General features: G+C 39.0%; 1 protein-coding gene across 1 annotated transcript in view; it reads left to right on the top strand.

Moving 5' to 3' along the window:
* Positions 1–22,677, top strand: part of LOC135703419 (membralin) — a 255,673-nt gene that overhangs the window by 148,071 nt on the left and 84,925 nt on the right. The window contains exon 8 of the mRNA XM_065224637.1: positions 7,251–7,383. Coding sequence (XP_065080709.1) covers positions 7,251–7,383 — 133 coding nt within the window. The remainder of the gene's footprint in view (positions 1–7,250; positions 7,384–22,677) is intronic.

The raw sequence follows: 22,677 nt of genomic DNA, 5'->3' as shown, positions 1-22,677 counted from the left end.
AAGTAAAGTAAAAGTAAAGTAAAAGTAAAGTAAAATTAAAGTAAAAGTAAAGTAAAAGTAAAGTAAAAGTAAAGTAAAAGTAAAGTAAAAGTAAAGTAAAAGTAAAGTAAAAGTAAAGTAAAAGTAAAGTAAAAGTAAAGTAAAAGTAAAGTAAAAGTAAAGTAAAAGTAAAGTAAAAGTAAAGTAAAATTAAAGTAAAAGTAAAGTAAAAGTAAAGTAAAAGTAAAGTAAAAGTAAAGCATAAACAGTAAAAACCTTTTTTTGTCCTCTTGGTTTACTACACAACAGTACAGGTCTGGTAGCAGGTCAGGTCACTATTTTCAAGTCTGTGACTAAAAACCACCAAATTAGAAGTCACTATTTCTTAAAATTATGTCACTAAAGTCACTTTTTGACGATTAATGTTGAGAGTAAAGAGTTTGCCTGTAAAATTCACATCAAAATTTTTTATAGAGCTAGAGAGAGTCAAACTAGCGTGTAAAATCTGACTAGAATAGTTGTGAACAGACGTAACGTTAAATGTCCGGGCAAATTTTTTTTCCCCTACTCCTTGATCTAGACATTTGCAGGGTAGCCACTGGGAAAACCGAGAGAAGCATGAATTTGAAGTTTCAAAATTTTAAAAGCTATTTACCCAATCCTGAGCCTTGAATTTCTATGTCAAGGGCCAGAGCAAATTTTTAGTGTCTGAATTACCTACGTAGATAATTTCTACATTTCTAGAAAATAACTCTTCAATGGATATCTTTGGAACTGTTTGAGAATTTCCTTAGAATCATCCCAATATGTCTATAGATTTGCTTTTCCCTTGATTTTCCTGAATACTGTTATTATTCTCTTAATTTAAATGTTTCAACCTTTTAAATATTTGAACCTAATAGCCTTCCAAATTCTCTGTATGCCACTTTTGGAAACCCGTCTGGGAAATTCTTAGAATTCAATCTACAATTATCTTGGTATTTTTAATTATTAAATTTGGAATCGTAAGCAATTTTCGTTCCAATCGTGAGCAAAGTCATTACTTACATTTGATACATAGGCCCTTTTAGCATGTTTCTCAGGAAATGTCTTAAAAATCTATACAGACATAATTAGGAATTCTCGAGATTTTTTTCAGGAACTTCCTTTGCCATTTTGCTAAGCATTCTCAAATCATCCACCTGGAATTCCCTGTAAATTCCGAGAAGATTTATTTATTTTTTATTTTTTCAAAGATCTTTAATGAAATTTCTTTGTATTTCTCGTCTCAATTTTTTTTTCAAAGATCTGCATTTTTGAACATACTTTGAAGTAGCTTTAGTATCTGGCCAAACATGTAGCAGAATCGTGAGTTCTTTTATAAGTCCATCAAATTATGCTTTTACAAGTCCGGAATCGATAAATTTCACAGCTTAAATCTTAGAAACAATTCTATATCCAAGAACATGAAATATTTTTATTATTCCATTATTATAAACACATGTCAAATTTTCTATGTCCGTGATCTTTCTAAGTGGAAATTTTTTCCTCGTTTCAGAATCATGAAAATTTTTCAGAGTTAAAAATATTTCTGTACATAAGTTTCTATATCCGAGATCTTTCGAATTGCTTGTCATAAAATTGTTAAAATTTGTCTAAGTCCGAGACTTTGGACATTTTTCTCTGCACCTCAATTTATGTCAAGTTTAAGATTTCTTAATAAATTTCTATGATCAATCTTTCACATCCCGAAATTCTTTCTAACAACTAATCCGCGATCTGAAGCTAAATTCAACTTAGTAAATGGTTTGTGTCCCACAATCTGAGGCAGAAAAAATAGTACTGTGTGAGGTAGTGTAGGCTAGAAAATGATCCTATTGATTATTCAATTAATACTGATTTTACAAAAAATAGAAGATCCTTCAAGCATTTGCTTTATTTTAAATAAGCTTGAAAAATGCTCATGGTAGGTTGTGAGTTTATATTTTTTTCTAAAAATATGGATCCACATCTTTCATATCTTCCCGATCAATAAATGTTACTATTGGTCATTTTTTTTATTGTGTTAAGGTCACTATTTGGTCACTATTTTCGTTATTTTTATCACTTAAGCACACTGCATCAAATACCCACTACCAACCCTGACAGTATACAGCATCATGATTTTTTTTCTCTCTGTAAAAGCTTTATGATCTAATTTGGCAGGATGAGCATTAACATTTGTAAAATCATGGCTGCTGATTGATCATCTATAAAAGTTTTGAGCGTATTTGGCTGTGTCTACACAAATTTTGAGCCTTGTGAAATTTTAACAAATCGCTTAACTTTAGAGTAGTGCTGATAACAATAATTTCTTCAACACTCAACTTAGCTAAAGATGAAGACAACCTTAACAGGTAGACCAACAACCTGCATGAATTTGAATTTTGACATAACAACATTTTCTTGATCAAGGCAACCTCTGAGTATCAAGATCAACATTTGTTTTTGTTCATTCGTGGTTGGATGTTCATCATCACCTGTGTTGTTGTCAATGTCAATTCGATTCGCCGAGGATTCTTGTTCACTATACAATACATCTTGAAACTATAGTCAAAAGGTACAACACAATAAACACTTTATCTTCCGCTATCCAATAAGCCTCCTCCATCAGAACGGGAGCCGCTTTCAGTGGTTTCATTGTATGGCAGTATATCCAACGGGGGGCAGAGCGCTTTCATTGCAGCAATGGACGCAAAACGTGGTTGCTGCCGAGTAAACAAACGATCGCGTGACAAACATTGAGCGTGGTCTGCTTATGTCGACAGCAGGCATGGAAAATCATTTACATTCATTTACATTCATTTGCCTCTAACTTTTTTTCATTTCGTGCATTCATTTACATTCATTTGCCTCTAACTGTTTTTCATCAACAGCATTCCGCAAAATGATGTATAGAGCTTTTGTAGGTTTTGTTATTAACTACAACTTTTGCTCATATCTAAAATCTGTATCACCTATGCATCACCAACTAGAGCGGGCAGAACTTATTACTGTTTTTCAGTGAATGTAAAATACATTCACTGAAAAACAGTAGTGGCTTCTGTTCGCTCTGGCTTGTCATGCATTAGAGATACGGATTTGACTTAATGACAAAAGTTGTAGCTAATAACTAAACGTACAAAAGCTTTATACATCATTTTGCGGAATGCTGTTGATGAAAAACAGTTAGAGGCAAATGAATGTAAATGAATGCACGAAATGAATGCAAATGATTTTCCATGCCTGGTTGACAGCACTGATTTTGCCCAACATGAATTTGATTATTTTGTTTTTGAGGATCGATTCTGATTTTGGGTTGGATAAGCACTTCACCAGTGTCAACAAACGCGTAATCGTTGATGTATAATGATCTCATTTGTTCATTTTGCTCGTACGTGACGGTGAAGATTTTCAAAACAAACGCTATTCATCTGAAATGGGTTATAGGGTAGGTGTTCCAGTAATAGTTGTGTACCTATAGTTGCGGTATGGAGGTTGTGCCGGAATAGTGAGAAGGACCCGGATAAGATTATTTTTCATCGGTAGCTGTCCTAAAATAAAGCATATTTGCATATTTCAAACTTTAAATTAGCCCAAAATTACGGAAAATCATTAATATTCCTTAAGATTTTCACTCCTTTGCACCTATAGTTTCGGTAGTGTTCCTATAATAGTGGAACCAACGCATTCCAAAGTTAGCAACTATCACAACTACTGGAAGAGTGTTCCTTTTAATGAAGGATGAGTTTTCTAAAATTGTTTGTAATTTTACTACACTGTAATATTTTTCTATCAAAATAGAGGTTGAAAGCTATAGATTGACGTATAACAATTGTGTGTACATCGTATATTTATTGTTTAATTAATAAAATGGCTTAGTACCTCCACTACTGGCTCTGCTTTAGAGTAACACATATATCTTGCTATTGATTCCCACACCCAATTACTGATTCGGTTGAGAAATGTTCGTAGACGCCAGTTTCAGAGAAGTGGAGATCTGGGCAAATTACTTCCAGAATGGACTCACTCCGGGCGTGTTGTCCAGAATCTGGATGACCGCTCCAGACCATTCTGAAAGGTAGCCAAGGTCCTTAAAACTCATCCCAAATCCATTCCACCTCTCAGAGTCGAAAATGATGACGATCGGCTTTTAATCACCCCACAGGAGAAAGCAAATGCGATCGACGAGTATGTCGCTTCATCGCATTTGCTTGGCTCGGCTATCCAAAGTCCGCTCGATGATTGATGCGTTCAAAACCTAGATGTCTCCCCTTGGTCGTGCCTCCGGCGGATATGATTACAGTACAACAAATTTGCTCAGCGCTGAAATGTACCAAGAACATGAAGGCTCCCGGGTTTGACGGTATATTCAACATGATCTTGAAGAGACTCAGCATGAAAGTGCAGTCTCTTCTAACCGCTATCTTCAACAGATGCTTGTAACTGCACTACTTTCCAAGCATCTAGAAAGTAACAAAAATCATACCAATCCGCAAGCCCAGTAAGGATCCAACATTTCCTTCAAACTACAGACCAATCAGCCTCCTTTCAGCGCTGGGCAAATTGTTCGAGAAACTCATTCTCAATCGTTTGCTCAAGTTTTTCGAGGTAAATAACATTCTCCTTCCGAAACAGTTCGGGTTCAGAAAGGGGCACTCCACCAATCACTAGCTAGTCTTCTTCTTCTTCTTCGCATTTCAAGCTTATTGCATATCGCATATTAGCTTATTGCGTGCTCTCAACTTAGTGTTCTAGATGCACTTCCACAGTTATTAATTGAGAGCTTTCGATGCCTGTACCATTTTTGCATTGGTATAATTGTGTGGCAAGTCCAATCATACTTCTATGCCCAGGGAAGTCGAGAAATTTTCCAACCCGAAAAATTCCTAGGCCGGACCGGGAATTGAACCCAGCCACCTCCAGCATGGTCTTGCTTTGTAGCTGCGCCTTTACCGACTGAGCTAAGGGAGGCCTAGCTAGTACGGGTGATGAATAACATCCGAAGTAACAAATGTATCCAAGTCCACAGCCATGGCCTAGTTAGACGTTGAAAAGGCGTTTGACAATGTTTGGTATGACGGACTTGTGTACAAGCTTTGTAATTTCAACTCCCCATTACATCTGGTTAAAATCACCCATAACTACCTCCAGCAAAGGTCGTTTAAGGTATCGTGGAATGGTTGCCTTTCAAACACGTTTTCCATCCCAGCAGGAGTCCCTCAAGGCAGTTTGCTGGCCCCTTGCTTTACAGCATTTACACTTCCGATATTCCTCCTCTCGGAGACGGATGCGTGTTCTTCCTGTTCGCAGATGATACCGCAATAGCCGTCAAAGGAAGGATGCCTCGCGAAATAACGAACAAACTTCAACGATGCCTTAACGCCTTTGCTGATTATGCCACCACGTGGAAAATTAAAATCAATCCTTCCAAAACACAAGCGATCATGTTCCTTCATCGGCAATCGCCAAAACTGAAACCGGCTCCATCTTATACTGTAATCATGAATGGCACAAGGGTTGAGTGGTCTGCCGAAGTAACCTGTCTCGGGATGTTGTTCGATGAAAAGCTCCTCTTCCGTTCGCATGTAGAGAAAACTGTAGTCAAGTTAGGTGTCTGTATCCACTGATTTGCCGCAGATCCCGCCTCTCAAGGGTGAACAAACTGGCCGTCTACAAACAAATCATAGCACCTGCGATCCTCTACGCAGCTCCGGTGTGGGAATCATGTGCACAGACTCACAGGAACAAAATCTAGGTCACTCAGAATAGAGTGCTGAGGATGGTACTTGATCGTCCTTTCGAATAACAAATTTACACGAAGAGGTAAGCATTGTCAAAATAGATTCCAGAATTAACGAAATTAAGACTAAATTTGCACAAAAATGTAATATATCAGAACATGCTTTGATAAGCAATTTGTATATAGTAGATCAGGTGTACCTATATAATAGTTGTAGGTTAGTTGTAGTTATAAGTAGTCTCCTTTTTCAAATTTAAAACAAACCAATCCCACCAAGGTGGTCTGCTTAAAACAGGCCTTATAGGACTAGCAACTGTAATTAATAATAATTGAAATTTCAAAAGAACCAAAGTTGAAAAGACGCATTTGTGTCACTTGATAAGTAATGCATGTAAATCACACAAATACAAGAAATAAAGATCATTTAAAGTCAAAAAAGTCATGAGTAACATATATTTCTTGATGTTCATTAACCCATTTAACATGAACAAGTTTGAATCGTAGATAATGAACAGTATAAAAATTTATAAAATCAATCTTTACGTATTTTTCAACTATTGATAAAGGATTAGGTTTCTTACACATTTTACAACGGATATCTTGATTATGACAGATGGCTGTAGTTTATATGCGCATGATCATAGGCATGATTGACCGCCCGCAGTTGTTACTCCATTATTGCCAGGTCACCTGTTAATTACACAGTGAACCAACAGATGATGCTTGGGTCTAGCTATCATCCTCAATGTGTAAAAATGGGTGATCTCAAACTTTATAATGGGAAAAACCAGCGCCATCCGCGTCCGAATGCAGGTCAATTAAGGAATTTGCAGGAATGTGTTGACGTGATACTCACTTTGTTGGAAGCATAGAAATCCTCTGCATTTCCACGAGAAATTACTGGTATATTGAATAAAAGGGGTGGGTTTGCAGCAAGGCTCGTTTTGGTAAACGGTACGCTGAATTAACGTGATGTGTTCATGTTAAGAAAAATAGAGACGAATCTTGAACAGTTTCAGACATATTTCGGAAAATCTAGTTTTATAAAAGAAATGTTGAATTTCAGAGCTTTATATACAAAAATAAAAAAATAAACTGACCAGGTAACCGTCATTCAGTATGATGTATCACTGCCGGAAATGGTGGATTTCAAATTTGATTTCCGACATTACCACTTGCGTTTCATCAATTAAATTAAGCTTCGGCAACACATTGGCCCACCTCTGACTTTTTTTTCGCGTTGATTCAATTTACTTTGGCACCGTGTGCAGTCAACTTGAAAATAAAAAAAAAAAACCTAACGGGGATAACGGCACCAAACCACCAAAAGCTAAGTCCATTATCCTCATTTTTTACGCAGCCTTTGGTCATGGGCCACGGGTCATCGCATGTCGCATTTTGCCATTAAACCGTTTCGACATATGATTAATCTTGTCCCGCACTCACGCTCCCTTTCCCCCCGCCCATTTCAAGCCATTTACAGCTTTGTCATCTCTGCTCATGGTATATTTTTATTTTTCACTCGTTCCAGGAATGGAGGCCATCATGTCGGAGTTCTTCAACGACACATCGACCGCGTTCTACATTATCCTGGTGGTTTGGTTCGCCGATCAATACGACGCAGTGTGCTGTCACACGTCTGTCACAAAACGTCACTGGTTAAGGTAAGTGGAAGTGAAGTTTTTTTTTCCCGTTTCGTTTCTTTTTGTCACTCCAACTGCTCGCAGTTCCACCCACCCACCGGTTTTCTAATTCTTCTTAGCGGAAACGGGGGGGAAAAAAAAACACTGGAATAGACTTTTCCTGGTGATGCTCTTTTATCTCCTATTTGTGGAGGACTCAACGTTCAACTGGTTCAATTTTTCTTCCACTTTCTCGGAACTCGGAAAAGAAGCGCATAAATAAGAAAATGTGTTTTCGTGTGGTTCATCGCATCCGTAGCACTGTGAAATAGGAGAAAAAATATTCCCACAGGTGCAGCTAGCAACCTTTCTTCCCCCAACCTTCGTCATCGCGTTCCTTTCGCAAGTAGCGCTTAATTCATATCTGTCATAATATTTTCCTGCTGCGCTTTATCTTATCAAAACAGTTGTCCCATCCCGCCAGTCCTTCGTCTTGGTTCAAAAGAAACCCGGTTTCAAAAGGAGAACGACCAACTTGGAAATGTTGTTCAGTTTTGCGCTATGAGCTTTGGTTGGGAAGGATGAAAACAATGCGCGAAGATAGGGGATCGCCTGGAAGATTTCCGGTGTCGATTTATGCGCTTCGTGAAACTGTTTCTAGTTGTTGTTTTTTTTTTTTTAGAATCAATGGTAACATTTGTTGACAACAGTCGTCATTGTTGGCTCATTGAGCTGTAACGCTGTATCAGTAACGTTGCATGATGGCTGGAATATTGTTCAATAGTAAGCTTAGTAAATGTTGTTGAAGAGGCATTGAATGTGCTGGAGTTTTTATTCCCGAAATGTATGTATTCTTATATTTAGGCTGAAATGCAAAGTGACTCAAAACCTTACCATGATGCAAAATCAGTTCGTATTTTTATTTTAAAATCAAATATAAAAGCCAATAGCGGTTTAAAATGAGTGGGAGTGATGGATAGAGAAATTTGTGTCAGTGTGCTCTGTTTCGAATTCGGGACCTGCCCTGATCCCTAAAATTGTGTCTTCTGTGAATCATTTGTTATGCAGTAGGGGAAATGGCTCTAATGTTGGCCTATGGATCTAAGATTGGGCCCATCGCTAAAAATCTGCTATTCATCAATTTTATCTAGATGAACGCGTCATTGGGACGGTACTAATGGATATTTTTGGTCGCTATTGAAAATTTAGTCAATTGCTGAATTTATGTATGGGCCCAAATTAGGGGCATTTAGGTCGACATTACATCCATTTCCTCTATATAAAATTAGTTTGGGAATTAGACTGAAATTCTCCTGTCGTAAAAAAAAGGATCAGCAAACAAAAAAGGATAAATAGGGCAGGACGGAGCAAGATCGCCACCCGGGGCTTTCAATTTTACATAAAAAATCTATTTTTTTTTCAAAACTGCGTCAAAAGTGACAGTTACGTTATATTGAGGTATCAGGGCTGGTAGCGAGTCACTTTTTAGTGACTTGGTCACTTTTTTCAAGCCAGTCACTAAAAAGTCTATTTTTCTTGTAATCAGTCACTATTTTTAACTATTTTTAGCGTGAATTTATTTTAAGATTGATCATTCCTTGCTTTGTGATGTTTAATCGTCTTTCTCTATCTAAAGGGTGTCTACTCATCTTTCTAAATAAAATGACCTGAGTTTTCCAGAACTTTAAAGGATCAGGCTTATAATAAGAAATCTTTTTTTTAAATGCGGTTAAATATGCTTTTTTCTAGATCAAAACAATAGCAATTTACCCAAACGTTTTTAAGACATGGCAATCAGTTTTAAAGAAACAGCTTTTCAATCAAATCCATTGAATGTTGAAGTTTAACACTTACTTAATTTTTCACTTTAAAAAGTAAAAAAAAAACTTACTTAATTTGAGTAAGTCCAAGATCTAAAATTATTCAATATCTTGAAGTTTCGCATTCCATGTACAAGTACAAGATATTGAAATTTTTAAAAGCGCCAGAATCAAGGAAAAAATAAATGATTTATTTCAAGTTCGTAATTAGTTTTATGAAAGATTAGAGATCTTCAATGCAGTCCCATTAACTTCGCAATCATTATTTAGAACTTTGGAGAAGTTTTGAGTAATGAAAAGAAATGCTGAGAATTTCAGTGAAGCTCCATAAACAAACTGCGGGAACATATGGGAAGTTAATACGCTGAAAATATGGGAACGTACTGGAAATTTTAAAAACCTCAAAGTGGTTCTTTTAGCATCCTAAAATTTCCAGAAACTTTTATTAAGTTCCTAGAATTTCAGAGAACTTCACAGGTGTCAAGCGAACTTGAAAAATGTAGAAAACATGAGGGGTATTGTGTAAATTTTTAAGAAGTTTTAAGTACCTCAGAAAAGCTAGATCTAAAGATCTTTGGGGAATTTCAGATCTTAAGAGCACATCCCACTGCGACCTAGCAAGAAGTACAGTCGACTTGTTTCGCGCTCCGGTATTTCGGAAGTTTTCTCGGTATTCGGTTGGTTTAAATTATCAGTTTTTTCTCGCTTAGTGATTACTGGCATAGTACCCGGCTAAACAATTATCTGAAAGTGAGTTTTTCTGAGAAGAAAGTGGTTTTCGGCGCCATCGGAAAGAAAATTGTTCACTTGCAATTGCATATTCGCAAACCAATTTGCGCTTCATCGGTGCGTGATCACGCATACCTGCACACAGATCATCGTCATCGAGTGTCAGCATCTGCCTCGGCATTTATACCGGTCATCCATCATCGTGTGTCCAGCTGAGTGCCGAGCCTCATACAAGCACACCACTACAAAGATCGCCCGCACACGCGCATCGAAGGTCACCCACGCTGCGCGTCGCTCCGCTGCTGCTGTGTAATCACTCGGTGGTAGTAGTATAGCAGATAAGTTTTTTTTTCCTGTTTCTTTCTTTCTCTCGCCCATCAGTTAAATTTAATTTTGTGTTTCTGTGTTTGTAGTTTTTTTCTGTTTATTGTGTCTGTGTGGTTTTAAGCATCGTTTCAGTGGTAGAGCGTTTACCGCTCCCACTAGTACGGCAAAATGGACGTCTCGTCAGAAGACGATATGGACATTTTGTCGGAAGATGACACCAGTTTGCCACTCGATGGCAAGAAAAGACGAAAACGTCCTGTCATTCATGGTTCGTCTCAGAAAAGCCCCCGATCGCGAGCCTATCCAGATGACTCGACTGGGCCATGGGTTGTCTACTTTCAGCCCAAAAACAAACCTTTGAACTTGATGCAAATTTCCACTGATCTGACGAAGCGATACTCAGCCGTGACCGAAATCACGAAGGTTAGGCATAATAAACTTCGTGTCTCCGTCTCTAACCTGAAGCAGGCTAACGAGATTGCTGCCTTCCAGCTCTTCACGCTCGAGTACAGAGTTTACATCCCAGCTCGTGATGTGGAGATCGAAGGTGTGGTCACCGAAGCGAGTCTGACCCCCGAGATCTTGGAGAAGCAGGCGGTTGGCCGTTTCAAGAACCCCTTGCTCCCCCCGGTGAAGATACTGGATGTCCAAAAACTGGGCTCAGTATCTGTCAGCGAGGGTAAAAAGAGTTTTACCCCCACAGACTCGTTCCGTGTGACCTTTTCTGGTTCAGCCCTTCCTCACTACATCGAGCTGGGAAAACTTCGACTACCTGTGCGCTTGTTCGTTCCCCGGGTCATGAACTGCCAAAACTGTAAGCAGTTGGGACATACGGCGTCCCACTGTGGCAGCAAGGCACGCTGTTCCAAATGCGGGGAGAAGCACGAGGATGGCGCCTGCACAGTCACTGCACCAAAATGCGTGTACTGTAAGGGAACTCCTCATGGTCTCTCGTCATGCCCGGTGTACAAACAACGCGGGGAAAAACTAGAGCGCTCTCTTAAAGAACGTTCCAGGCGGTCTTTTGCAGAAATGCTTAAGACAGCCAAGCCATCGACCAACGAAACAAATCCCTTCGCTCTTTTGTCAGATGACGAGTCTGGCTCTGACTTGGCTGAGGAGGGAGTTTCTTTCAGTTTTCCGGAAGGTTCTGCCCGGAAACGAAAACGCATCCGTTCGCGGAAAGTTGCAGATCAAGAACCCCAAATCAGCTTGCCCAAATCAAGGAGTGGTGGAAAAAAGGAGACTTCTACTCCTCCTGGATTCCGCAGAACTGATTATACCCAGGATTTTCCACCTCTCCCGGGGACATCCAAAACCCCCGATGCCCCAATTTTCAGAACACAAGCCCCTTCTTCATCTGGGTTGTTCTCATTTGATAACATTGTGGACAGTATCCTCAATTACCTCGATATTTCTGATCCTCTGAAAAGCATTGTTCTGGCAATGCTTCCTACTGTGAAAACCCTCTTGAAGCAGTTGACATTGAAGTGGCCCCTCCTTGCAGCAATCATCTCCTTCGATGGATAATTTTCCAAACGAGGTCGGGGATTTGATCACTGTTCTACAGTGGAATTGTCGAAGTCTTATTCCTAAGATAGAATCGTTTAAGTTTTTGGTTCATAATAATGATTGTGATGCATTTGCTCTATGTGAAACTTGGCTCTCTTCAGATATCGATCTTCCTTTTCATGATTTTAACATTATTCGACTGGATCGTGAGGATTCGCGTGGAGGAGGAGTACTTTTGGGGATCAAAAAGTGCCATTCCTTCTATAGAGTGAATCTTCCACAATTTCCAGGTATTGAAGTTGTTGCATGTCAGGCTATTATTAAAGGTAAGAGCCTTTGTATTGCTTCTGTTTATATTCCTCCTAGAGCCGTTGTTAATCGCAAACAACTTTCAGATATCTGTTCGGTACTTCCTGCTCCACGGTTGATTATGGGAGATTTGAATTCCCACGGTACAGGCTGGGGGGAACTGTATGATGACAACCGTTCTACTTTGATATATGACCTCTGTGATAACTTCAATATGACAATTCTTAACAATGGAGAAGTAACACGTCTGGCTGGTCCATCCTCAAATGGAAGTAGATTAGACCTCACACTTTGCTCTAATTCATTATCGTTGGATTGCACGTGGAATGTGATCCAGGATCCCCACGGTAGTGATCACTTGCCGATCAAAATTTCGATTGCCAGTGGGTTCAATTCGTCGGAATCCGTTAACGTCGCGTACGACCTCACCCGTAATATCGATTGGACAACGTTCAAGACCGCGATAGATGAAGCCGTGTCGTCGGTAGAAGAGCTTCCACCGTTGGAGGAATATAACTTCCTCTCCAATCTGATCTTGGACAGCGCGCTTCGAGCTCAAACTCGGCCGGTTCCAGGAACGTCTTTTCGTAGGAAACCTCCTATCCCTTGGTGGGACCAGCAATGCACTGAGGTTTATCGTAAAAAGTCCGACGCGTTTAAGCTTTTCCGGAAACGCGGAACACCCGAGTATTTCGAAGCGTACTCGACTCTTGAACACGAACTCAAGAGCCTCATCAAAGCCAAGAAACGCGGATACTGGCGGCAATTCGTGGACGGTTTATCGCGCGAAACGTCGATGAATACGCTTTGGAACACGGCGCGAAGGATGCGTAACCGGTCTTCAAACAACGAGAGCGAGGAGTACTCGGATCGGTGGATTCTCAAGTTCGCGCGAAAAGTATGTCCTGATTCCGTGCCGGCACAGATGATTCCTCGCGAAACGACGAATTCGGTAGACGAGATCAGCCAGCCTTTTTCAATGCCAGAGCTCTCACTCGCGCTCCTTTCGTGTCGCAATTCGGCTCCGGGGGCTGATAGGATCAAGTTCGACTTGTTGAAGAACCTTCCAGACGTCGCTAAGAGGCGCATGTTGAACTTGTTTTGTCAGTTCCTGGAGTTTAATATTGTTCCAGATGATTGGAGGCGAGTGAGAGTTATAGCCATTAAAAAGCCTGGAAAACCCGCGTCAGATCATAACTCGTATCGTCCCATCGCGATGTTATCGTGCATTCGAAAATTGTTGGAGAAAATGATCCTTTTTCGCCTCGACAAATGGGTTGAGACGAACCACCTACTCTCAGATACTCAATTTGGTTTCCGTAGGGGTAAGGGAACGAACGACTGTCTCGCGTTGCTTTCCACAGAAATCCAGTTGGCTTTTGCTAAAAAAGAGCAAATGGCTTCTGTGTTCTTGGATATTAAGGGGGCTTTTGATTCAGTATCGGTTGAAGTCCTTTCAGACAAACTCCACGCTTGTGGCCTTTCCCCATTAATTAATAACTTTTTGTACAATTTGCTGTCAGAGAAACACATGAGCTTTTCTCATGGAAACTCTACAGCTTCTCGATTTAGTTACATGGGTCTCCCCCAGGGCTCATGTTTAAGCCCCCTTTTGTACAATTTCTATGTCAGAGAAATTGACAATTGTCTAAGTGACAACTGCACGTTGAGACAACTTGCAGATGATGGCGTAGTGTCTACGACAGGGCCCAAAGGGGTCAACCTGCAAGGACCCTTACAGGATACCTTAGACAATTTGTCTACTTGGGCTATCCAGCTAGGTATCGAATTCTCCACGGAGAAAACTGAGTTGGTCGTTTTTTCTAGGAAGCATAGCCCAGCACAACCAAAGCTTCAACTTTTGGGTAAACCGATCACTCATTCCATGTCTTTCAAATATCTTGGGGTCTGGTTCGATTCCAAATGCACCTGGAGATCCCACATTGAGTATCTGAGACGAAAATGCCAACAAAGGATCAATTTTCTCCGAACAATTACCGGAACGTGGTGGGGAGCTCATCCGCAAGATCTTCTAACGTTGTACCGGACAACGATTTTATCGGTTTTGGAGTACGGTAGTTTTTGCTTCCAGTCGGCGGCTAAAACTCACATCATCAAACTGGAACGTATCCAGTATCGTTGTCTTCGTATCGCGTTAGGATGCATGCACTCGACTCATACGATGAGTCTCGAAGTGTTGGCGGGCATGTTGCCACTATCGGATCGGTTTTCGGAATTGTCCCTCAGGCTCCTCACCCGTTGTGAAGTTATGAACCCACTGGTAATCGAAAACTTTGAGAAGCTTCTTGAGCTAAACCCTCAAACTCGTTTTATGTCATTGTACTACGTGTACATAACTCAGGATGTCAGCCCTTCACAGCATAATCCTCATCGTGTATGCTTCTCCGACTTCGGCAATTCAGTTAGTTTTGATTTATCCATGACGCGGGAGATTCGTGGGATCCCAGAACATCATCGTTCCATGATTGTTCCGTCAATTTACGCTGCAAAGTTTGGCCAAGTTGATTCCGCAAGATCGTTCTTCACAGATGGATCATTAATAGAGGCGTCCGCTGGTTTTGGTATTTATAACGAATTTCATAGCGCCTCTCGAATGCTTCAAGCTCCTTGTTCCGTATATGTTGCTGAGCTGGCGGCAATACATTATACGCTAGAAACGATCGCCTCACTTGCACCAGATCATTATTTTATTTTTACGGATAGTCTCAGTTCTGTCGAGGCTATTCGATCCATGAGGCCGGTAAAGCACTCCTCGTATTTTCTCATGAAAATACGAGAGCTTCTGAGTGCTTTATCTTTAAGATCTTTTGTCATCACCTTTGCATGGGTCCCATCTCATTGCTCGATTCCGGGCAATGAGAAGGCGGACTCACTTGCTAAGGTGGGCGCTATGCAAGGCGATATTTACGATCGACAAATCGCCTACAATGAATTTTTCTTCATTTATCGTCAACAGTCGCTCGCCAGCTGGCAAAATAAATGGAGTGAAGGAAGTTTGGGACGATGGCTATTCTCGATCATCCCTAAGGTGTCGAAGAGTCCTTGGTTCAAGGGGTTGGATGTGGGTCGAGACTTCATTCGTCTGATGTCTCGCCTCATGTCCAATCACTATTCGTTAAACGCTCACTTGTTTCGTGTTGGGCTGGGAGACAGCAATCTCTGTGAATGTGGACAAGGTTACCAAGACGCCGATCACATCCTTTGGTCTTGTGCTGAGCATCGTGGAGTCAGATCTGAGCTATGCGATTCCCTTCGGGCTCGAGGTAGACAACCTAATGTTCCAGTTCGGGATATTTTGGCTAGACGCGATCTGGAGTTTATGAAACTCATATATGTTTACTTTAAGAATACTAACCTTAGATTGTAAGTTTGATTAACCTTGTGTTTAGTTTGTGTAATGTGCGTGTAGTTTTTTTTTATGTTTGTCTTCAAGATGAATAGAAATAAGTTCATGTTTTAGGATTAACTAAATATTTGTATAATAAATCATATTTCAAACCTCCTTCTCCCTTTCCCCATCCAAAAAATTGTAAATCTCCACTAACCTCGAGACGACCGCGAGTAATCGGTTCAATTCCTTTAACTCTAGATTTAAGACATGAATCATGTATAATGCAAATGATAACTCGGCTCTGTAAAGTTTATTCGATTGAGCCTGTACAAATAAATTAATAAAAAAAAAAAAAAAAAGATCTTAAGAGCAGTTTCCGTAGCTTTAGTCCAGACTTTTGGAGCAGTTTAAAGATCTATAATCGTAAATTTAGAAAAAATCAGGATAGTTCCATGATGTGCTGAAACAAAATCCAGAACCCTTAAGATATTCCGATTCAGGGATGTACAGAGGCCTTCAGAAAAATTATGAAAACTTCAGAAATATTTCAGGAACTTCACAGAAGCCCAGAGAATTTCAGGGAAATTTATAGGTGTTTATGGAAATTCCATTTATTTCCTAGCAGAACTGAGATCCTCAATAGAATTTAGAGATTTAGGGAAGCTTCGGGAACATCAAGACAGATTAGAGAATCAAAGGGCAGTTGAAATAATTTCAAGGAATTGTAGAAACCTTAAAGAAGTTTCGAGAAACTCAGAGATTCCCCGGAAACTTCAGCAAAGCTCCGAGAGAATTTCTGGAACGTGATAAAAGTTAGGTAGGACGGTATTTCCTCTGCCATCTTACACAGCTCGGTGTATGCTCATAAATATCCAAACATTAAAGGAGCGTCGTGAATTTGCTATGATTTCATTCGTAAACGATATCGTATCACATCGCATTGATTCAATATAACTATTGTCATCCTTAAATTTATATACACCATCCAGGCATTTACGAAATAGAAATATATTTGCTACAAATCGTCATCGTACGAATTATGCCAAATTTGGACCCTTGAACCAAATGATGGACACATATAATAAGCACTGCGATAACATTGACTTTACAATGACAAAAACCAAATTAAAGCAATATTTTAATTCCTCGCATAACGTCAGATAGAAGTATTTTTTTAACTTGTTCTCAAGACATATTATAAAAAAAATAATATGAACATCCGGAAAACGTTAGAGTATTTTAAGGGTGTTATATCATGGAGATTTCAATAACTTAAACAAATGCGAAAATTTAGCTTTGTTGATTAGGGAACATCAACGAAGTTCCATTAATTAAAAAAATGCGAGAACTTTTAGCAAGCTTCAAAGAAATCCAGAGAACATTTAGATATTTTTAGATGGTTTCATGATATTCAGCGAAGTTTCGAGTACTTCGAGGACGATCAGATAGCTTCAGAATAATCCCATTACCTTAAACAAATTTGAAGGATTATCATACAAATTTAGAGAACTTCAGGTAAGCATAAATTAGTTCAGGGAAAATTAGTGAGCGTTTATAATTATCATAATACTTAAGGAAAATTGTCGAAACTTCAAGACAAATCATTTAATTTCAGTCAAGTTGCGGGTGCTTAAAAAATACTGATAAATTCAGGGCAGTCTAGAGAACTTTGAGGAAATTCAATAATCGTTTAAGTAGTTTTAATACCACCAGGAGAGTCTAGACTATTGAAAAAGTTTTAAATTAGTGCCAATAATTTACGGGAAGTTTCATGAACTTCAGAAAAATCTTGAGAACTTCAGAGAAAATCATAGAACTATATTACTTATGTCGCTTTAAAACTTTGAAATCTTCACAGAAGGACAGTGATCTTCAGAAACATTTCGAGAAGTTCATAGAAATCTATGAAGCTTAACAGGATATCCGCGACCTTAAGGAATTTTTATGAACATTAGCAGAATGCGGGAGCATTTGAAAGAAGTTTAGTAAGCTTCGAAAATTGGAAGAATTTCAGGGGGAGGTCAGTTCCATTAGTTTCAGAAAATTAGTGACAATTTAAGGCAGTTCCCAGATATTCAGATAGCTTCAGATACGTTAAAAATTTAATTAACGTCTTCCCATGAGTTTAGAAGTTCAGTGAAGCTTATACATTTTTAGGATGGTTCAATTAAATTCAGCGCAGTACAACAAGCTTCATGAAAACTGCAAAAACCTTAGAGTAGTTTTGAGAATTTCAGAAAATAACAGAGAACATCAGAGCAGTTCCGTTAACATTAGAGAAGTCACATAAATTGCAAAGAAGCTTAGAGAACTTCAGCGAATTTTTAAACCTTTAGAAGAGATCTATGATCGTTAAAAAATTGAGGAAACTTTAGGAAGTTCTATCAAGTTCAGGAAAGTTCAAAAATTTTATGAGAAATATTGTGAGCAGCAGGCTAGTTTCTCAAACAAAAAAGAACTGCAAAGCAGTTTCATTAACTTCAGAACAAATTTGGGAACTTTCAAGTAGTTTTGAAGACCTCAGAATAGTCCATTCTGACTTCCATTGAAATATACCTCAACATTTCGATGAAGCTTCGAATTCAATTTTCTTTTAGTTTTCCTCGGAAATATCTTGAAATTTACCACAATTAAAAACCCTTTGGAAATATTCTCCGAATATTCATTGAATTCATTTCAGATTTCTTTTTGAATCTCACTTTTTCCCTTGGAATTCTACTCACATTGAAAGTCTCCTAAGAATTCATTGGCATTTCTCCTCACAAATTCTTTAGATTTCTTCTCAGAATTTGTTTGGCAAACTCTCCTGAATTTATTTTCCGAATTCCATTGAAGATGTTCTGGAGTTATTCTCAGATTTGATTGTAATCCTCCTTTTAGTATTTTCAAAACGATTCCAAGGACTGATGCCTCGGATTCGTTTTCTCCCACAAACTTTATGAAATTATCCTCAGAAGGCCCTTGGAATTTTTCTCAGAAGGAGTTGCTCCTCAGAAATTACTAAGAGTTTTCATTAAAATTTACTTTCAATTCAATTCAGGGTTTCTTGAAATTCTACTCAAAACTATCAGGCTTCACAAGAAATCTTTAATTCCTCAGAACTACCTTGAAAACAGATTGTATCTGATGTTTTTCTGGAAGATTTTTTCCCCAGAACTTCCTTGAAATGAGGTCCTAAGAAATTTTAATAAAATTCCACGAGCTTTTAAAACTGTACATGGAATTTGACTTCAGATTCTTGAATTTTTTTGAATTATTATCGCTTCTAAGTCCAGAACTAGTTCAAATGTTCAAAAAAAAAAAAAAAAAAAAAAACATTTCAAGTCTCGGTTTTTAAATTTATTTGTTGCTGAAGATTAATCCACTCTATCTGTAATGTTAAAAGTGTGAATGAAAATAACGAGAAAAATAAATGCTTGTGTTTAAAATTTTTTTTTTCTTAAAAATATCCTTAGTAATAAAATTATTAAATTCTCTGAGCCTTCCAGGTATTTTAAGGAAAAATAAAGTTTCTTGAGGATTCCTGGTTTTTCAGGTTTTTGCAGTTATTAGACACCCTGACTAATACCGTGGGTTTGGTCATAAACTTTCTATTGAATCTTTCGCTTTAAAGGTTCATATCGTACATAAGTGTTTATGAGATATTTATTGAATAAGTCTAAAACATCAAACATTTATTTGGTGTGCCATCAGAACAACTACTTTTCTTTACTTAGGTCACTTTTTAGTCACTATTTTAAAACTATAAGTCATTATTTGGTCACTTATTTCCACAACATGGTCACTAAAATCACTATTTTAGACTGTGGCAGTGATCGATCCCAGTCCTGCTATCATTTAAATGTTACTTTTGGTTACTTATTTATTATTTAAAAGTCACTATTTGGTCTCTATTTCCGTAATTTTAGCCACTATTATTATATCGCATCAGCACTACCAGCCCTGGGTATATCTGTATTTGAATGTAGTATATCTGTATTTGAATGTAGTATATCTGTATTTGAATGTAGTATATCTGTATTTGAATGTATATATCTCTGTTACCAATCGAATGGATTTTTATTCAAATTATTCTTTTGATTCTTCTTTGACATTCTTCCGTCTGAAATTTAAAGATAGTCTAATATGAGTGTTTTTTGAACATCAACAGTTGTTAATTTTGTAGCGGCGCCGGTGGTGTAGTGGTAAGCGTGATTACCTCTCACTCCAGCAGGCCTGGGTTCAATGCCAGTCAGCGCCGCTGGAATTGTCTGTGGCATAACATCTTTGATCACGCCTTTCTTCGAAGGGAAGTAAAGCCGTTGGTTCCCGGTTCATGAGTTGATGGGTCGATAGGTAGGGTCCGGGTGTGAGAGCTGCCTCCATGGCGTCGGTAGCATTGGTGTTCAGCACGGAAAACAAGGAAAACAAAAAGTTGTTGATTGAGAGCTTTCTAAATTTGATCTGGCCCTCAGTGTTCACTCGGCTGTCGACAAAAGCAGGCCACTCTCGATGTGCGCCACGCGATCGTCTGTTTTCTCGACAGCAACCATTGTGTGGTCCTCCTCATTGTTCTTCATCAGCAGTTCTTTCGGTCGATGCGTCGTCGACTTTGGAAAGCAACCGTTTCGTGATGAGTGTGTGAGCGTTGACCACGTTTTGCGTCCATTGCTGCAATGAAAGCGCTTTTCCCCACGATGGCGTAACTGCCATACAATGAAACCACTGGAAGCGGCTCCAGTTCTGATGGAGGAGGCTTTTTGGATAACGGAAGATAAAGTGTTTATGGTGTTGTACCTTTTGACTATAGTTTTAAGATGTATTGTATAGTGACCAAGAATCCTCGGCTCTGTAGAGTTAATTCAGTTGAACCTTATCAAATAAATTAATGAACAAAAAAAAAATTGACCTGGGAATCCATCTCTCACAGCATGCTCAATAGATCTATCCTATGCTTTACTTACGCACACATATCAAATTCTGCTGAAAAGAAACCATATTAAAATGTTCAATGCAAAATAAAACCTCCACACTTAAAAACCCACAAGGACTGGCCCTTTTGTCGAAATGAACATATTTTCTCAGAAAACGACATGATCGAGGAACGAAAATTACAAACCATATCAACGTAAACTGTTCCTCCGCGAGTTAATGACAAAAAGCGTTGCAAAATTCCACTCTCTTTTGTGCGTTACCGGGAACAACCCAAAAATCAAATCAAATTTTATGCCCAAACAGGGACGATGAATACCTTGAACCGCGGGAACAACGCACAATGAAAAGGGAAGCCCTGTGCGCAAGAAATGAGGGCTCCCAAAATGCAAGGGAAAAATGAAAAAAACACTAATAATTTCATCACCAACATCGACGCGAATTTCCTATTTAAACGAAACGCATTACTAGGGGATCAATTCATTTTTATGAAATATTTTCGATTTCATAATGATTTCCCCATCACCTCCGATCGTTTGTCCTCTTCCATTACCAACTCTACTTCTGTTGCTGCTGCTGAAAAGCTGCTATTTCACCGGGGCGACAGAAAGTAGCTCACAGAATTGTATTCTGCCATTCTCCATACGCTTATTGCTTTATAGCAGCGCTCGGCGAGCAAAATATGTCACATAAAAAAAAGAGACCCTATTCATGGCCCGTTTAAGTATAATGTGAAATTATAATCGTAACGAAATAATATGCAATAATTACAACAATAATAAAGTGATACACTGGAAGCAATCAAATGCTCTTATACAGTACCGCTAAACAAGCTCGTAAAACGAATAGCGACTAATGGGGTGTGGCGGGTGGTCCCACCTCTGATTTCCCCTTCCAGATCCTGCGTCCAAAGCTTGAGGTTGGAATGTCAATTTGAGTGACTTTCCGTCCGCGTTCCCAGGAACAACTGTCGGGAAGAAGTTTCACAGTTGGCTTCTGGCGGAGAACATAACGGCCAAAGTGGATGTTAATATAATACGGCTATTAGGGAGGTGGCGGCTCGTCGTCTTGATTGGCCCATCATCGCACGACCATTGTTCGGGCGCCGATAGGGGGCGGAGGTTTGGGACGGTTGAAATGCTAGCTACTTATTGAGCTTGTCGTCATATTGAGTCATAATAACTTTATTGAAAACGATTACTTATTCATCAAAATTGTTATGGAGCATTGCTCAATCACGGAATGAAGGCGAAATATTTCGATTGGCTTCCTTTGCACCACCGCATGCCGCACTTTATCGGTACCTTCTCCGGTCTCCGCTCTCGGGGGACTTTCGGAGTGGGTCTTGGAATCAATCTAGATTTAGCATCGCTGATGGCCGTAACCGAATCTTAGTCATTTTTTTTGGGTTGATTGAAAAACGTTATTATGAAAAGACACCGCATGTCAAACAATTGGTGTATTTTGCTAAGAACAGGATCAGGGTATTATACATTTAAACTGACCATTGAGGGATGGTCTGTTGTCTGTATATAACTATAATTGCGGTTGCTGCAACTGGTATTTTGCCGTTTTTATTGTTAATTTTACTGGATAATCGACCATTTGGCGGGGATGGCTGTAATAAGTATTATAAGCGAGTTAATTTCTAATAATTTTCATTATTTTCCGATCGATCTCCTCAATTGTCAGATTGCAGGGCTGGTAGCGAGTCACTTTTTAGTGACTTGGTCACTTTTTTCAAGTCAGTCACTAAAAAGTCTTTTTTTTTAAGGCCAAGTCACTAAAGTCACATTTTCTTGTAATAAGTCACTATTTTCAACTGTTTAAGCGTGAATTTATTTCAAGATTGATTATTCTTTGCGTTGGGACGTTTAATCGCCGGATGTCTACTCATTTTTCTGGATAAATTACCTGAGTTTTCCAAGTAAGTAAGTCCAAGAAGTTTCTTCTTCTTCTTTCCTTTATTTAACGTCGGTCTCTGTTCCGCAATCTAGTGCCAATCACCGACGGACATCGATTGCCATCCATTGACGGCAATCGAATGTGCAGGAAGGCAACTTCCACACCTGCGTAGGATATTGTACCCATTCACAACACACATGGGCCGGGACCAACGGCTATACTTCCCTTCCCTTTTTATACCTCAGAAAAATCCCACCGACCTCGACTGGGATTTAACCCAGACCCATCGGGGTGTTAGAAAGCAGTCACGCTTACCACTACACCACCGGCGCCGGCTCCAAGAAGTTTCGTATTCCATGTACTAGTTCAAGATATTGAAAATATTCAAAGTGCCGGAATTAAGTAAAAAAAATAATTGATTTATTTCAAATTCGTAATTAACTTTATGAAAGATTAGAGATGTTCAATTCA

Source organism: Ochlerotatus camptorhynchus, unplaced genomic scaffold (genome assembly GCF_037179485.1).
Source record: "Ochlerotatus camptorhynchus isolate MF236.1 unplaced genomic scaffold, CSIRO-AGI_Acam_v1.1 ptg000213l, whole genome shotgun sequence".
Classification (NCBI taxonomy): Eukaryota; Metazoa; Arthropoda; class Insecta; order Diptera; family Culicidae; genus Ochlerotatus; species Ochlerotatus camptorhynchus.
The sequence above is the reverse complement of the archived record's forward strand: the minus strand, read 5'-3'. Positions and strand labels throughout refer to the sequence as shown.